Source organism: Dermacentor albipictus, chromosome 4, assembly GCF_038994185.2.
Source record: "Dermacentor albipictus isolate Rhodes 1998 colony chromosome 4, USDA_Dalb.pri_finalv2, whole genome shotgun sequence".
Taxonomy (NCBI): Eukaryota; Metazoa; Arthropoda; class Arachnida; order Ixodida; family Ixodidae; genus Dermacentor; species Dermacentor albipictus.
Window position 1 is genome coordinate 94,237,934 of NC_091824.1, and position 16,884 is coordinate 94,254,817.

The following is a 16,884-nucleotide window of genomic DNA, read 5'->3' on the forward strand; positions in this document are numbered from 1 at the left end:
GCGGGTTCGGTTAATGTGGAGCACAGTTCTGGATGGCTGGGGCGGTACAAGCACGGACGCATGCTACGAGGACACACTGTGAGCAACGAGCACGAACCATGATAACGACGGTGATGATGCCTGCGGCCACATCTCCTTGAAGCGGGAGATCGACGGGCAATGCCGAATTAGGACGAAATATCAATGGAGAAAAAAAATTCCAAGAAATTTAGAACACATCTAATGCGCTTTGAATAGCATATCTATTGTACCCTTTAGAGTTTTGCACAGAACACAGCCACCATGGTTCCTGTTGTCTCCAGCAGTCGCCTGTTCGTAACGTTTCAGCCTTGCTCTCTCGACGTTGCTAACTGAAAGTTATCCAAATTCGGGTAGCTTTTCGACATATCATTTTAAGAAATGCTGCCCATTGAGATAAGCTGGTGCCCTGCAGTGAAGTTTGACACAAAGTCTGAAGGGCAATGCCCAAAATTCCTGGCTATGCAGGCGATATCCGTCGAGGTGTCAATGGCTGACTGCAACGTTTGGCGACGGAGACGGATTTACTACAAAAAACTGTATATAAATAATACAACGTAAACGTACTATAGATATTGGCACTTCGTTGCAGCCTTCATTTCTGAACCCTCTGGGCAGGAAAATGCTCTCGAAAATGGCGCAAAGTTCTTGACCACTTCATTGCAGGTGGGAGAAAAATTGGTATTGTTCGGGTAGAACCAACACGTCGAGTGGCAAAAGGTAATGAAAAAGATCTGTTCCGGGCTGTAGCTCAAGCCTTTCAGAGGGAGGTCCGAGTCCACATCACGAAAGCGTAGGTACGCCGCGTGGGCCAAGGCAAGCGCTGGGAGCTCCGGAAAAAGTAAATCATGATTATCGCACGTCGACGGGACCCAGAGGCTCGCATTTAACGACTGGGTCGGGGTCGAAGTGAGGTTGTTGCGGATTAAAACACTCATGCTGTTTAGCGCAATCACAACCTCCACGGCGTAATGAAAGCCGAGCCCGCCGTATATCATGGCGCTGGTGCCACTAGAATAGTAGAATGGCGGTCCGAGCAGGTCTGTCGCCACAGATATGACGTTCTGTGCGGGATCGTAGTAAGTCAGGCGTGAACTCGCAGGAACAAATATCTTCGCAGCCACACTGCCTTCATAGGTTCCGATGAAGCGCTGCTGGAAACGCGCTGTTGCAACAATTTCGCCAAGGAATCCGTCGGAGCCATTATGCACTGGACCGTAGTGACGTTGCAAGCCTTCCGGGCTTGCCAAACTGCCATTGGGCCAGACGATAGTTTCCGTCTGCGTGAATATGGTCTGGATTGCGTCGTTTGGCAAGTTCTCGATCCTCGCGATACCGTCAAGTTTTTCAACAGCAGCAGTCCTTACGTTTTCTAAGCACTTCTCTATTCTCACCTGATCTCGGATAGACGTATCAGTCTTAGACGCAGCCGCCAGCCAAACGTTGTACAAGTTCCTTCCGACAATGGCGCAGTATGTGGAATACACGTGACCTCCGTGCTGAACTGTGCTGATTGCATTGAACAGGACACTGCTCGTGAGGATACACGCTATCTGAGCAAACCACCACACGCTGTGGAACGCGATCTCTTGCGGAGTGTAGGCTTTGAAGAGCGTGCACATGGTGACCAGTAGCCGATGGTTCGTCACAAACACTACGTCATCGCGGCTGATTGGGGGACGCACATTGTACACTTGTTGCAGCACCCTCTGCCAGTCGTCGAACGAGAGCTGCTGCACGAACGAAGGCATATCTCTCAATGGAACTTTTTTGGGCTCGTAAATGGAACTCGTGAAAACAAATGACAAGTTGTTGTAGATTTGTTCCTGGATGGTTTTACTGCGCCGTACAAAAGAAGCAAATGCAGGTGTTGGCTTTCGAAACGGGAAAATTATGCTTGCTGTGACCTCAACGTAGGTAAAGTATAAGTCGGAACTCGCCACGATCTCTTGAAACTTTTTAGCCGCATATCCCACAATAGACGGACTAAGTCTAAATGCCCGGTCATTGCTGTCACGTCGAACGAGGAGGTCGCAGTGGAACCAGATTGGCATCGCCCAGGTCATTGTGAGATCGAGCAATATTTTCAGTGGATGCGAATAATTTCGTGAGTCGGCGTCGGGGAAAGCGCCGGTATCATCATCGGTCGGCCAGGCGAAGCTTTTGTCTCGTAAAAAGTCTCCGAGAGCTCTCAACATGACGTCGTTACGACTGTTTGGATCGAGACATCTTCGGATTAGTTCGGATGGCCTGCTGAAGACTGAATTTTTCACGTGTTGCATGACAACTTTGGCTGTATAGTCCAGTACCCTTTGCGATACAACGCTTCCGGCCAATGAGCCGTACCTGTTCTTTATTCCGGAACATACAAATCGGCCAAAATTTTCGCAAGGACCAGAGATGTCGTTTCGTGTCAAACCGAGGGTCGCAACGTGATCGACACAGTCGTTATTTCCACAGACGTTGACTACGCTCGGATTAGCTCTATAGAAGAAGATTGCGACTATGAGTAAGCCCAGAAGGAGACTTCCCGCAGCTGTACCTAGCATCACCACAGATACGCACGTCTCGCGATACAGTGGTGATTTTTGGACAATTGCGTGTAGGCTTCGCCACAGTGACTGCTTCTCCGAGGCAGGCTTTTCCTGTAAAGATAATTGTAGAAGAAATTATCACTCTTGGGTGGCCTTGATTGGCGTCTTGGGTGGATAAAGCATAATGGAGTATTAATCTACACAATCAATCAATCAATCAATCAATCAATCAATCAATCAATCAATCGATCAATCAATCAATCAATCAATCAATCAATCAATCAATCAATCAATCAATCAATCAATCAATCAATCAATCAATCAATCAATCAATCAATCAATCAATCAATCAATCAATCAATTACCGTGTCCAGGAGCATTCATAATGTCTGGGTGATGGCGCAGGCATACACTTACAAAAAATCACTGCCCAAGCACTCCACCCACAAGGTTAACCAGCGAAGCTAAAACGTGCGGCCCGGTGTTTAACATCGGAATAATCGTGGCGGTTCATTAAGCGACAACCTGGTAGTCTTCCGGATCCTCGGTACGCAATTGCTGCTTGCGCTCGGCTGCATGAGCCTGTTCTTGTGCTTGGGCTGCAGCGTCGGCACGGAGTAGACGAGCTCGTCCACGGTTCTGGTCGCGGTGTTGCTGATCGAAAGCTGCCTGCTCCTCAGGAGCACGTTTGACGCGTGGCCTACTTATCTCGGAGCCGGAGGGAAACTGCTGCGCGGGCGCTCAGCTGCGACGGGCAGCAACGACGTAACTACTGGCGCAACCAATCGCGCACTTCTATCTTTTTTCTCACATGCAAACGGGGTTTCTCCGCAGGAGTTTTCGGCGTACAGGCGTCGGATAGACGGACGAATCGGCTCGCCGTATACAGCTTCGCTGTAAAAAACTGCACGAGAATATGAGTACAAAAAATAAATACAATCAAAATTTTTGAAACAGGAAGTGCACATACCGCAAGGCGCAAGATGAATAGAATAGGAAACATAGGAAGATTGTTCCATTGTTCCCATAGGCTTTGACATTGAATATCCTTTTATGCTACCATATAATATATAGCATCAAATCATCCACATCTTTCGGTATTGAAAATATTAACTATAATAATAAAAAGTGCCGTTACAGTTTTAAGTCAAATGTAGTGCTACATCCTTGGGCAAGCCTTATCATCTGATAAACTTGCTTTGGACTTGAAAAACTCGAAGGTTATTTCTGACATACATCTATGTATATCTCTGGATATATTTTATTCTAATCAGCAAGAACTCAGAAAAGACTTATGATACTCAGTTGCTCAGATACTCAGATACCACAAGATCACACTCCACCATGAATAACAAGCAGCAAATCGACTGTGCATTCTTAGATTTTTCGAAAGCGTTTGATAGTGTCGCTCATTGTCGCCTCATCTCAATATTATCCGCACTCCGACTGTATTCGTTAACTTTAACTTGGCTCCGAAATTTTCACTCCTTGCGGCAGCATTTCACTGTCTTTGATAATCACTCATCGCTTCATTCTGACGTTACTTCTGGCGTACCGCCATGGCGATGTCCATCGTCCTCTTCTTAATTTTCATTATTGACCTTGCGCAAAACATATGATCGCAGACTTGGCTTTTCGTAGACGATTGCATTCTATACTGTATGATAACAACACCCGATGGCCATTTATTATTATAGAATGACCTCAGCCTTTTCGGTTTCAGGTGCAGTACATGACAGGTGACGCTAAACTCAGAGAAATGCACGTCAAGCTATAGCCTTCTCGCGCAAACATTGAGACTCTCGCTTTTATTACGTCATAAGTAACACCGTCGTCGCTCTAACATCTTCCAATAAGAACCTTGGCATCGAAGTCACAACTCATCTTTTCTGGAGCAAACACATAACAGCTACCTGCGCAAAAGCTTCAAAAGCTCTGGTTTATATTCGACGGAACAAGCCTAAATCCCCTGCTAGAGTTCGTAACTTGGCATATCAGATTTTTGTTCGCCCACAGATAGAATTTAATTATGGTCTCCACATCGAAAATGACTTAGTTTGTAGGCTAGAATCAATTCGAAATAGAGCCGCGCGCTTCATCACGAGTAACTACGACAGAATTTGCCGCGTAACTACGATTAAACCAGATATCTCGCTCCAGCCACTTCAAATTCGTCCCACGATAAATCATCTTTGCCTTTTTCATTGATACGATTATGATAATCGAGGTCACGGGATCAAATCCCACCCACGGCTGCTGCATTTAGATGGGGGGCGAAATATGAAAACAACCCTATGTACTTAGATTTAGGTGCACGTTAAAGAAACCCTGGTGGTCCAAATTATTCCGGAGTCCCCATCTACGGCGTGCCTCATAATCAAATCGTGGTGTTGGCACGTAAAAAAGCCATAATTTAATTTCTTTAGTCTCATGTGTTGCCCCTTGACGCACCAGCGCATGTCACCTCGCCTTAACAATAGCCATAATTTATAGCGCATCTTTGACAATAGAGGATCATTTCACAAATCAGCACTGCCACGTGTCATAACAGTATGAAGCAGCCTTCCTAATAACATAGCGTGCTTAGGAAATCGTGGCGCCTTTCATGACGCATTACAATGTTGAATTGAATTGAATTGAATTGAATTTTATTCTCCTTGAAACAAAAACACAAGGAAGGAGCAGCCACAAAAAGCTACTGAGATTTCCTGTAGAAACATTGTATAAGTTTATTCTTGACCTGCTTTCTTTTGATGTTTTTCATCCTTGTATTATTGAACATTGAGTGTTGCCTGAGTACGGTATTGTGTATACGCTTTCTAATGCTTACCCTGGACAAAAATTCTTGGACATGGTATTTATGGTGTGCCTGGCTGTATCTATGTTTATGTTGATTACTCCTGTTGAAGCACTTCTATTGCACACCTCCACCCCCTCCCTTTTACTCAAAGCCCTTAAATGGGCTTGTGAGATAGATAGATAGATAGATAGATAGATAGATAGATAGATAGATAGATAGATAGATAGATAGATAGATAGATAGATAGATAGATAGATTAATTGAGGGATTGATGGATTGATGGATTGATTGATTGATTGACTGATTAATGGATGGATGGATGGATGGATTGATGGATGGATGGAGGGATTGATGGATGAATGGATTGATTGATGGATGGATAGATTGATGGATGGATTGATGGGTTGATTGATGGATGGATTGATTGATTGATAGATGGATTGATTGATTGATGGATGGATTGATTGATGGAAGTGATTGATGGATTGATTGATTGATGGATTGGTAGATTGATTGATTGATTGATGGATGGATTGATTGATGGATAGTTTGAAGGACTGATGAATTTATTGATGGATAGTTTGAAGGATTGATGGATTGATCGATCGATCGATTGATCGATCGATCGATTGATTGATAGATAGATAGATAGATAGATAGATAGATAGATTGATTGATTGATTGATTGATTGATGGATGAATGGATGGATGGATGGGGCAGTTGAGCAATGTCTGAGACTATGACACAACGCAAATCTATGAAAAGAACAATGACAGCGAGTTATGAAACACATAATGAAAATAAGCATTACAGAGGCTCAGTGTTTTGTGCATGGTTGAGTGTTGGTGATGACAGGCAATAACTCGGAAAGCACTAAATTCCCTGGTGATCTTGCACAGAATATGAAACATGATACAACTGAGGAGTTTAGGGCCAGTGGTGATACCATAACGATACCATAACGAAAAGAAACCAAGTAGGTCAGAGCGATTACGTCGGCAGCGAAGTAAGGACAACCATAAAAAATCCAACAGCGCTAGAACAACGCCAAATTTCGGTGTTAGCAAAGTGGTTGGGGCGTGTGCTAAGACATACGACCCAACATCGACATCGAGTTGAGGAAGACATTGTTATGCACAACTTGCGGACCGGTGCAGGAGAATGCCAACAGAGTCAGGAAAGTGCATACACCGCATTGCAATGCGTTTAGTGTGAACAGGAAAGTGTAAGGCGGCATAAAAAAAAGCACACCGACGACATTTATCTCACGGGCCTTACACAAAGGTACAGAAGCTACAGAAAAAATAAAAAAGAAATGCTTCCTGTTTTGCGTCTGAAAGTCGTGGCTTTGGTCATAGCAGCATTCAAGGTGAGGTTATAGTCATTGCACCATTCATGTAAAATACATTTGAATGCAACGCACCAAGAACAGTAAACATACGAGAAGAAAAAAAAAAAGGAAAGAAACATTAGGCATATCACCAGGCAAACTGAATATGTACTAAATCACACAGCGAAAGAGAGCACGTGCGTATACAGAGAAAAAACTAGCATACGACAATACTGAACGACGAAAGCGAGTTCTGAAAAGTATCAAGATCAACGAAATAGGTAGTATACATATTTTTTAATTCTATACGCAACAGAATGTTTGCCATGACAAGCTGAAACGAAGAATAGTCGGTGCTCCACTGTGACTTTCTGCGGTCTGATATGCGAGATGAGTAGTCCAGCGCAGGTCACGTTTCTGGGAAGGAGCTTGTACAAAAAAACAGAAAGTCTGCGCGAATACGTCGGCAGTTGAGGGACGGTATTGTGAGGGTGAAGTGCGAGTGCTACAAGACTGACCAACGCCAGTGGAATGACGATTGCGGTAAATTGGTACGAACTTTGTCTGGACACTTTATGGTGCATCACTGTGGAATTTCGAAGTTGAATTCCACCCAGCCGATGCGCATTCAAGTGTGGGAGCACATATAGCCTGATGGAGCATCAGGAAACGAGTGGGAGTGGGAATTCGCGTGAGAGGCGGCAAAGAGAGCTCAGAGAACACAGACCACGCATAGCAATGCGTTCAATATGGGATGAAAAGGTTAACAAGGCGTTAAAGGGCACAGCGAGATCTTTGCCCTCAACAGCCCTCCTAATTGGAAGAGAGTCCGCAGAATAATAAAAAATAGAACACTTTCAGCTTTGCGAGCAAAGAATGTAATTGTGGTCTTAGAAGCGCTGAGGCTGAGGTCGTTATTTTTTGCACCATTCTGCAAACGACATCAGGTCAAACTGAAGAGTTCGACGCTAATCAATAGTGTCAATGTCTCGGAAAATCTTGTTGTCATGGGCACATTGAAGATAGCACCCCTTCCGCATAACGGCAGAAATATTGTTGACAAATAGCTAGGGCAGGAGTGGTCCTATAATGCGGAGCCTCGAGCACGTTATAGGAGACGAAATGTTTTTTCGTTCTCGTTTTAGTTTTGTTCCACTGAAAAAAAGTGCCGTTCCGGTTGTGCTGCAGAACGAAAAAAAGATAATCCTTAACGGTTCATAACAGTATTGGTTCATATGTAAAAAATTTTTGAAGCAAAGTAACGATAAAAAACGTGGGATTTATTTTCCTCACTAAGTGAATTACAAATTCTCGGATTATGCTCAATGCCTTGAGTCAAGGCATTGAGCGTAATTTCAGAAGCATAAATGTCATTGAGTGCATTCGTTGAAAAAGCGAGACTGCTGTTCCGATAAAAACGAACTTACGGACATAAAAGAACGATAAAATTTCGGTAACCAAACGCTGCACCAGCAGAAAAACGAAACGATAAGCTCATCTGCGCGGAAGCCTTGGGTTTCGCTACGATGCCGATCTGCTAGTGTACCGAGGGGCCGGCTTAGATTGGTGGAGCTTTCAACCGGCTATCGCTCGCACTATCCCTGGCTGAGGTACGTGCTTATGCGGACCCCTGAGATACGCACTAATTCTGGGCTTGCCTGACATCGGTCGTTTAGGGCTGGCGACTTTCCGCTTGAACCGAAAACCGACAACAAATATTTCGGTTTCAGTCCAAAACAAAAATAATAAATAACGTTTCGGGTCGTTTTCGTTCGGGTCCAGAATATCGTTTTGTTTCGTTTTTCGTTTCCGCTTCCGTTTCCGTTCCGACACACTGGCCTTGAATGACACCGCTAGTAGGCTTGTGCACAAAAGATGGCTGTTCATTGACGTCACCATAGCTCAACCTCTCCAAGAAGACAGTTGCGATGAAGAGCAACAGCTGAAGCAGCAACACCATGGTGCGTAAACTTCACGAGGAGCATTGGATGGCTGACCACATCAAAAGCTTTGCCGAGGTCGCAGTGCTGGCACCTCTCGCCCCTTCAGGAATACTGGCGTAGAGGTTGTGTACAGTTTGCTTACGAATAAAGTGAAGGCAGAATAATTCAAAGCGTCGTTACTTTAAATTACGTTCTTTTTTTCAAGTAAAAGCTGAAGCATGCGTGCCTTGTAATAATGTTATGGTTGCGCGATTGAATTGAACACCTCACCTCGAAATGTGTGCACTTGCTTGCCGCATGCATTCTTTCCATGCACCAACACTGTTCTATGTTGTACAGTCTATAGGTGAACGTCCTTTGAACGGTGTTTCCAAGTCATCCACCAAACTCGCACGAGACATTTTTAACTCAAACTGAATCCCTCAATGACGGACGATTAAAGTCATGCACGCAACTCGTCGGGGAACTGTACATTTTCACCGTATCACTCATAAACTGAGCCCCTCCTTGATCGACGATAAAGTCATGCGCTTAACTCGCTGGACAACAACACATCTTTACCACCTTACTCGACTAAACCACTATTTGATGGATGATTGAATTCATGCACATAACTCGCCGGAGAAGTATAAGTTTTACCACACTACTCCTAAACTGAACCACTCCTTGATGAAGCATACAGTCGGGTACCAAACTCGCCGGAGGGCTATGAATTTTATCATATAATTCATAAACTGAGACCCTCCTTGATGGAGGATTAAGTCATGCACCTAAGTCACCTGAGAACTATAAATATCTACCATATCACTCGTCAAGTGAAGCACTCCTTGTTGAATGACTAAACTCATGAGATGAGAAGCCAACAACCAAGGGCACCAAGGAAAAACATAGGGGAAATTGCTTCTACTTACTAATTGAATTAAAGAAATGATAAATTGATGGCAGTGAAAGTGGATGAAAAAAACAACTTGTTCGCAGGTGGGGAACGATCCCACGTCTTCGCATTACGCGTGCGATGCCGCATTACGTGCGAGAGCATCGGACGCGTAATGCGAAGACGCCGACACCGGATTTTCTGCGACACGGTGCTTTTGACGTTGTCGCATTATTGTTCGCCCATCTCTCTATAAACGGCGTATGTCAACTGGGCATTCAAAATAATGCATTTAAAATTTTTTGGAAATGATAATAAAAATTTCTGGTTTTGTCTGGAGGTTGTTGAGATGTGCAGTAAAGGTTCGAATGAAAAGTAACGTCGGTTTATTTTATTTGTTATTCACATTTGGGGGTGACTCAACTTGAACGAACAGTGGGGATGCAAAGTCGGGTAGAAGCATTGGCTTGGCTATTGGGGGAAGTATATGTAGCACGATTTTTTTATGGGCTGGAGGTGACTTATGCTTCTTGATCGGAGCGGCTGGTCGCAGAAATGACGACTACGTGTCGTCGTTCTTTAAATGTGTTCATACACCTGGCGAGAAGGAAAGATTTGAAAGCCTATGAATCATAATATTCCGTGGTAGGGTACTTATTGGTGAGCCCTGAGGACTTCCAGTTGAAGATGTGGCTTGACAGCGTTCATTGACAAGTGTTGAAGGGAAATAGTTTATTAACCAGCGAAGGTGATTCTTGGGTGGCTATAGGCGAAACAGCAATAGTTTGGGAAATCAAGAGACGAGTAAAATAATGATAAGTTTATCATAATGGCAGGGCAAGCGCCTACAATGCGTACAGTTTAGTGGGACAATGAAAATCACCTTGCCGAGCCAGATTACCTTTACAATGTTAACATTATGCTCGGTGCGGCGACCTGACAGGAGGAACGTTGAATACCCTCGTCTGTGCAGCCTCCTGCATGGCCGTAGAATTTCAGGAAGAAACAACCCTGGGTTGGGTTCAACTTGTGGTCGGACAGGTCCGGAAGGGTTTCTCCAAAAAAGCTTCGGTTCAGGTTCAGTACCAAAAGAGGGCGGAAACATATTGGTTAGGTTCGTGCCAGCTTGGCTGAAACTAACGGTTCAGCTCAGGTTTTTTTGGTTAAGTTCCGGTTCGGTTAGGCGCTCTGGTTTATCGTGGGCTAAGCCCAGAACGGTATCGCATGTGGCCATTGGCCCTTTCCTCAGCACGACAAGCCTTATTGCAAGCGTTTGTGCCCCTCCCACTTCCTCCTGTCGTAGGGCGTTTGCACAACACGCGAGGGTGACACCTTGCAGAGTACATGACCCGAAAAAAAAAGCATTGGCAAATGCACTGAGAAAATTTGAGCCAATTCTGATGGCTGATGCTGGACATGTAATTAGCGAAGTCGGCCTGCCAATGACCAATTGTCCTGCCGAACGAAAAACATTGTAAAAGCTGCACCGGATTAGCAGCCCCTTAAGCGGAGTCGTTTACTTATCGATGAGATTGAATGTTATCTGTGTACCTCAACAACAATGGACGGATGACCCACTGGCTCCAACAAATAAAAACGGAGCTGCGAAACGCGACAGTCTACTGACCAGTTTACGGAGTTCCAGGATGCTGGGAGTCAATCCTGTCGCGCCAGTCCCGTTGCCAAGGTCAGTCTGGAACTTCAACCGGCTATCCATCGTGGATAAGCTTCCGCGAGTTATCTCAGGGGCCCCTGCTGGTCCAGGAACCGCCGTATCGGGTCGATGCGTGACGCGCCCGTCTTCCAGGTTGGAATCCCGGTTCATTGCGGAATGCTGGTGTTGCAGCACTGCGCAGGCGCAACAGGCATCCATGACGGGAATTAGAAGACGATACTGATAAGCATGTAGGAAAGCAAAAAGAATGTCAACGTCTGAGCGTTCGTAGCTGCAAATGAAGTCTGTGAACGTAAGCAATGTGTTGCTGCGTCAACACAGGGTGTTGATGTCACTGAAAACCTCATAGGAGTGAAAAGGTAGTGCAGTTTTGATACGTACTGTGGTCGATCACAGTTCCAGACACGGCAGACGAGTTTATGTTCTGAACTCAAGATTGAAATCTTAGATCAAGACAAACTGACTGTGCGTGTTTTACATAAGGGTGGTACAGCTGCACAATCTTATTGGCTTGCTTATTTATAAATACTGCTGACGAGCACGTTGATTCTTTCAGGAAAGACAAAAAAAGGCCATCAGTGACAACACAAAAACACGCATGCGCTATTAGGGCAGACAGGGAAGAAATAATTATAAATTTCTTTTCGCGAAGTCACTTGATGTGAAATTCTCCTGAAGTTGTGAATTTAATTTCACTACTGCTCTGAGAAAAAATAAATAAAAAAATTAAAAAAAATAATTCTCGGAGTTAGTTCGGGCAAGCATGGGTGCTAATCAGTTATCGAGCTTATTTCGCGTTCATGCTTCAGTTCTTTGACAGAATGTGGTAGAGTTAGTTGGTATAATTTTTCTCGAGAGGATGTCATGTAAAAATAATAAATGGCTAAACAGTCTTCGTGTTTCCTGCAAGATAATGTTATGTTATCGCATAAAAGAAGCTAGGAGAATGCTGCATTTGATACTTACTAAATATGAATCTTGTGGCTTCTTATGGTACCTTCTCTCAGTGCCCGATATCTTTATTAGTAAAATAGTAAAGTAAACCGTACCATATTCCCACCAGGACCAATCAAGATCATTATCAGGAACAACTGTTTACAAAGCACTTTTGTACATTTACCCGATATCTGAGGTACGTGTCATGCAAGTAAGGTCACTGGCAAGTGCAGGACCTTTGGCATTTGAATTGATCCAGTTGTACCACTGGACAATCATGAAGACGTAGAGAAACTCGAAGAGATTTTTCTTCCACGTGATACAAGACAAAATAGTTTTTCTTGAAATTCTCTTACCATATCTTACTCTCCACGCTAAATATCAACTGCAAGAAGAGCACTCTCTAGTACTTTTTGGTTGGATGCAGGTGCTACTTCTTTGAACACTACAAAATAGTCTGCGACTAATCTGATGCTCGAATCCGTCATTCACGTTATCAATCACACAAATTACAAGTAACGGTGGGCCTTGTTCGCTTGCCTGTTGAGCAACCGAGGTGGCATGGTGGCCGCTGGATTTTTAGTTCTTTGTGACATCGATTTATTGTCTCCCGGCTCAGCAGCGCACCGAATGGATTTACGCTGCATTTCGACTATTCGAAATCGTCGAGCAAAATGTTACTGTCTCCCTAAACACCATATAAGTTTACGCAGTATGCTCACTAAGCATTTCATGTCGCGGAAGATTCCTCTGTTTTATGGCGCGTCAAGGCTTGCCTTATTTCTTCATCTTCCCTATATAATTTTCATCTCCTTTCACCAAGTTCTTCGCTTCTTCATGGTCAGCTCTTTATGTTGGGTAGCACTTTTGTTCATATTTTTTGAAGGAACCTGAGACGGAACAGAACGCGCCTTTTGAAAGTGCTCAGTGCAATGCTTGGAATGTAAACAAGACGAAACAAGGCGCTAACGCAAGAGGCAGAGCCTTGAGATTACCGGAGTTCTTCACCCAGGCGCTGCTATGTTCTAAGGGCCTTTAGCTGGCCTTTTTAGTTCGGCATTACACCTGTGTATCAGATCCAAGAGAAAGACTGCGTAGCAACCCTCCCATAAGACAGATACCACCAATGCGTCGGAGACCAAGCAGCCTTTGATGTGACTAACTTTGGTTACTAAAGATTTCATAGCTGCCTGGTGGCGCCACGTGAGTTTACTCCTTTTTTGTGGGGCAGCAGTAAAGCACACTAGCTGGTGTGACACCACAGTGCGCTAAAGTGTCCTTGGCCCCTCTCAACTCGCGGGGTCTGGCCAGCATGAAAGCTCGCCAGTGATGATTCCGAACAACGCGCAACTAATCCTGCATTTCAAGAATTCGTCGTGGAGAGGACATGGCGAGCTCAGTGACGGCAGTCAGAGTGGATACGGCGTGGCCTCTTTAGAACCTACCTAAAAGGCTAATAAGAACAACTTCTCCTTCTTCGGAAGAATTCAGTGTGAATAAGGAAGACGTTTGAGTACATCCACCCCGGATGAGCTACCTTTAGTTAGGCTATATGGCAACGCGAATCATATGTACGCATGAAGTTAAACGTTCTTTATCTTCAGCTGTCAAAACTGTCTTGCGGGACTGCAGGCATGTGGTGATTATGTCAGCCGCATATATATATATATATATATATATATATATATATATATATATATATATATATATATATATATATATATATATACATATATATATATATATATATATATATATATATATATATATATATATATATATATATATATATATATATTGAGGATAGGTTAGGATATATAGGATTGAGCATTAAACTTTCCAGGCTGGCCATGTAACCTTGTGGTGTTACGCTTTGTGGTAATGAAAAAACAGTCGCAGTTTCACCCGAACGGTGCGGCATCGCTCGCGATAGGAAATTAGTGGATAGCGAACTATACGAAGTAAAGATAGTAGTTTTGTCAGCAGTATAAACTTGTAAGCATAGACATACTAACTAAATTAACAAACATGGTGTCACGCACGCAATAACAAACATGAACACACGTCACTCGACTGCGGAAGCTCGCTGTCGGAACGCTGGAGTGCACAAACGCGGCAGCAGCAACGCGCGCATTGATCTTCGTACTGCGTCTCGCATCAATGCGAGCTGCGGCTCGAACACACAGCGCGCGGCCGGACTATGTGCCCGTGGCAGATGGCTTTCAAGACACAGCGGGAGGGCGCGCGCGTCCACCCGAGCCGTCCGTAGTCGAACCACGCCTCACAGCAAATTTTAACGCGAGAGCGTTAAATTTCTTCAAAACCAATTTCGATCTGTCCTTCTCCGACTTCAAAAGAGTTCTAGCTCATGGCATCCTGCACTGCCTCTTTGTGGTTTCACGGTGTCCCCTCCTCTTAAAGCCGACCGACTTGCCGATCTTTAACTTCTAACACCGTCACAATGCCCGATTTTAAGCACAGAATATCATTCGCGAATGTTAGTGCTGGCACCATTAATCATTTGCAAATTTCTCGCACCACCTCACGTTTATTGTAGCCCCAAAGTGCTCTATGAGTCCAAAGTGATTCAGAGCCGGTGGCACTATTTATGCATGTGTTACGGCTATTAAACGGGGTTGATCAAGGGGTTCTTTGACTGTTGACTTGTCCTTGGTTCCATATAGTCGACCACCCGTCTGCGGCAGGATGCGTGAAAAAAAGTTCACTCGCTATCCTGGCCGCGCGAAAGTGGACGTCTAGCGAAGCTGTTGAAGACTACCACTACAACTGCTGAGGGGGGTATGCAATGCGTTATTGCTTCAGGGTAATGCTCCTAACGGTAGTAATGATAATTTAAAGTAAGGGAGTAATGGTACTTTTGGCACCATGCCCTGAGTGGTCGTATTGCCGTTTCTTTTCCCTTTGCCGCTCCTCGTCTTCATGCTGCTCCTCGGGAGGCCTGCTTATGCATTGCATACTCACAGCGGTGCTACAACAACAATGAAAACTGTTGCTCGGCTGGTTCGTTTATAGAAAGGCTAGTTACCTCCAGCCCCACGCCTCAAGCTGCCATCATCGCGGCAGCTTGCGCAAGAGTAATCTTTACCGGCAAACGTATGCAGAAGCGCTACGTGTTTAGCACTGTTATCAGGAGTGTCTTATCAATGACATGGTTTGGGTAAATGTTTTCTGCATGTTTTTTATTGAAACGAATGTTGTACTGCACGTAGTATGCATGATACCAAAGAATGTAAGTACTTTTCGCTTCAATCGATCAAGTCCTTTTTTCTTTATCTCCAAAGGTATTCTTTTTCCACGAGGTCGTGCCACGAAAATGCCTGACCAACTAGAGGATAACATCGTCGCTGTTAAAAAAAAAAGTTCTTACTTGACGGAAAAGCAGCCCCGACTCCCTCCGGTGCCTGTCGGGCGCACGGCTCGCTGCCAGCATTAGTCCCCGGCAGGCTTGACTTCCCTGCAGAACACTTGGGACCGGTCTCGGCTGGACGTGAGTCATAGACGACCTGTCCTCGCGTCGCCCTCAGCGATCGGGAGCCTCCTACACTGGGTGCTTCACCTGGGCGGTCTTCGCGCGTAAGCTCGTCTGTGCAAGGATGGCCACTGCGGCTGGTGGCCCGGTGGGCGTTCTTAGATGACGGCGTTGGCTCGTCCTCCGGCCGGGATGAAGCAGACGCTGTGGTAGACGACTGGCCCCCTAGGGTAAGCGCCACAGGTTCAGCTGTTTCTGAGCGCGAGGACGGGGTCCGGGAGCTTCTCGAAGAGCGCTTCGGCTTCTTCGGGTGGACGGCGATGTTGGCTTGCGAGACGGACGAAGAAGTGGACGATGACTTGTTTCGACGCCGCCGAGAGCGTCCTGCAACGGCCGTGGCGGTGGGAGCTGAATGATCGGTCGTTGCTCGGCCAACGTTGGAAGACCCGCTCGGGGCCTGGAGAGGCGGGGCGACTGTGTCGGCTGAAACTTTACTCGCCGAGCCTGTCGGTCTGCGGCCAACGTCATCTTTCGTTGATTTCTGCATCCGTGGTCGATCTTTCGGGCGAACGTAGACGCAGATGCTTGCTATATGCTGGCAGGAACGACAATGATGATGATGATGTCCTGGATGAGTTTGGCGCTTACCCACTCGCGGGGATTGGCCAAGAGTCGGGCAGACTTTGCTTATGTGTTCAGAAAAGGAGGTAAAAATCTAAAATTTTGTTACATGAATTTAGGCGAGGGAAAATCGAAATGGTTCAGTAGATTGTCATGCTACGTAGAGGAGAAGAAAAAAAAATAAGTATCTTGAATATATCAATGAGGCAATAGAGGAGGAATGAATAAAATAATATGGTCATCAATGAAATCGGTTTGATTCAATAAGAAATTTTTCTAAGGCGAAGCAAACATTCCTGTGTGAGTGCCCAAGCACAGACGCTCCGAAAGACAGCAGAACCGGAGTGTTCAATGGCAGACCAAGCTGTCGCACTGTAATTTCTAATGTCATTTTCCTCGTGGAGGAGAAACGCCGGCATTCCAGTAGGTAGTGCTCAATCGTCTCTAATGCATTGCAAAAATGGCACAATGGGGATATTGCCAGACCAGATCGGTGCATGTAAAAATTTAGAGATGGGACTCGACAACGTAGTCTCGTTAATGTAACCTCCGTTTGTCTTGTTTTGCAAGACTTCCTGCTCCAAGGGAATTGTAAGTGGCGTAGTTCCAATGATGATTTGAGGTTCGATTGAGATGTTAAAAGGATGTATCTTCTGAACCTG

The 16,884-nt window shown here is 45.1% G+C and overlaps 1 protein-coding gene across 1 annotated transcript; it reads right to left on the minus strand.

The window, feature by feature from the left end:
* Positions 1–258: 258 nt before the first annotated feature.
* LOC135919971 (uncharacterized) lies at positions 259–16,398 on the minus strand. Its single transcript, XM_065453993.2, has 3 exons — positions 15,500–16,398; positions 11,128–11,348; positions 259–2,663 (listed from the first exon to the last, which is right to left on the minus strand). The coding sequence occupies exons 1-3, from the start codon at positions 16,146–16,148 to the stop codon at positions 585–587; spliced, it is 2,949 nt and encodes a 982-aa protein (XP_065310065.1). The 5' UTR covers positions 16,149–16,398; the 3' UTR covers positions 259–584.
* Between the last annotated feature and the right edge of the window lie 486 nt (positions 16,399–16,884).

Coding starts and splice junctions, on each gene's coding strand:
- LOC135919971 (XM_065453993.2), bottom strand. CDS start 16,148: ATGCAGAAATCAACGAAAGATGACGTTGGCCGCAGACCGACAGGCTCG. Junction 11,349..15,499: donor CGGGGCTGCTTTTCCGTCAA/GTAAGAACTTTT, acceptor GCGCCTGCGCAG/TGCTGCAACACCAGCATTCC. Junction 2,664..11,127: donor TCCTGGAACTCCGTAAACTG/GTCAGTAGACTG, acceptor TTATCTTTACAG/GAAAAGCCTGCCTCGGAGAA.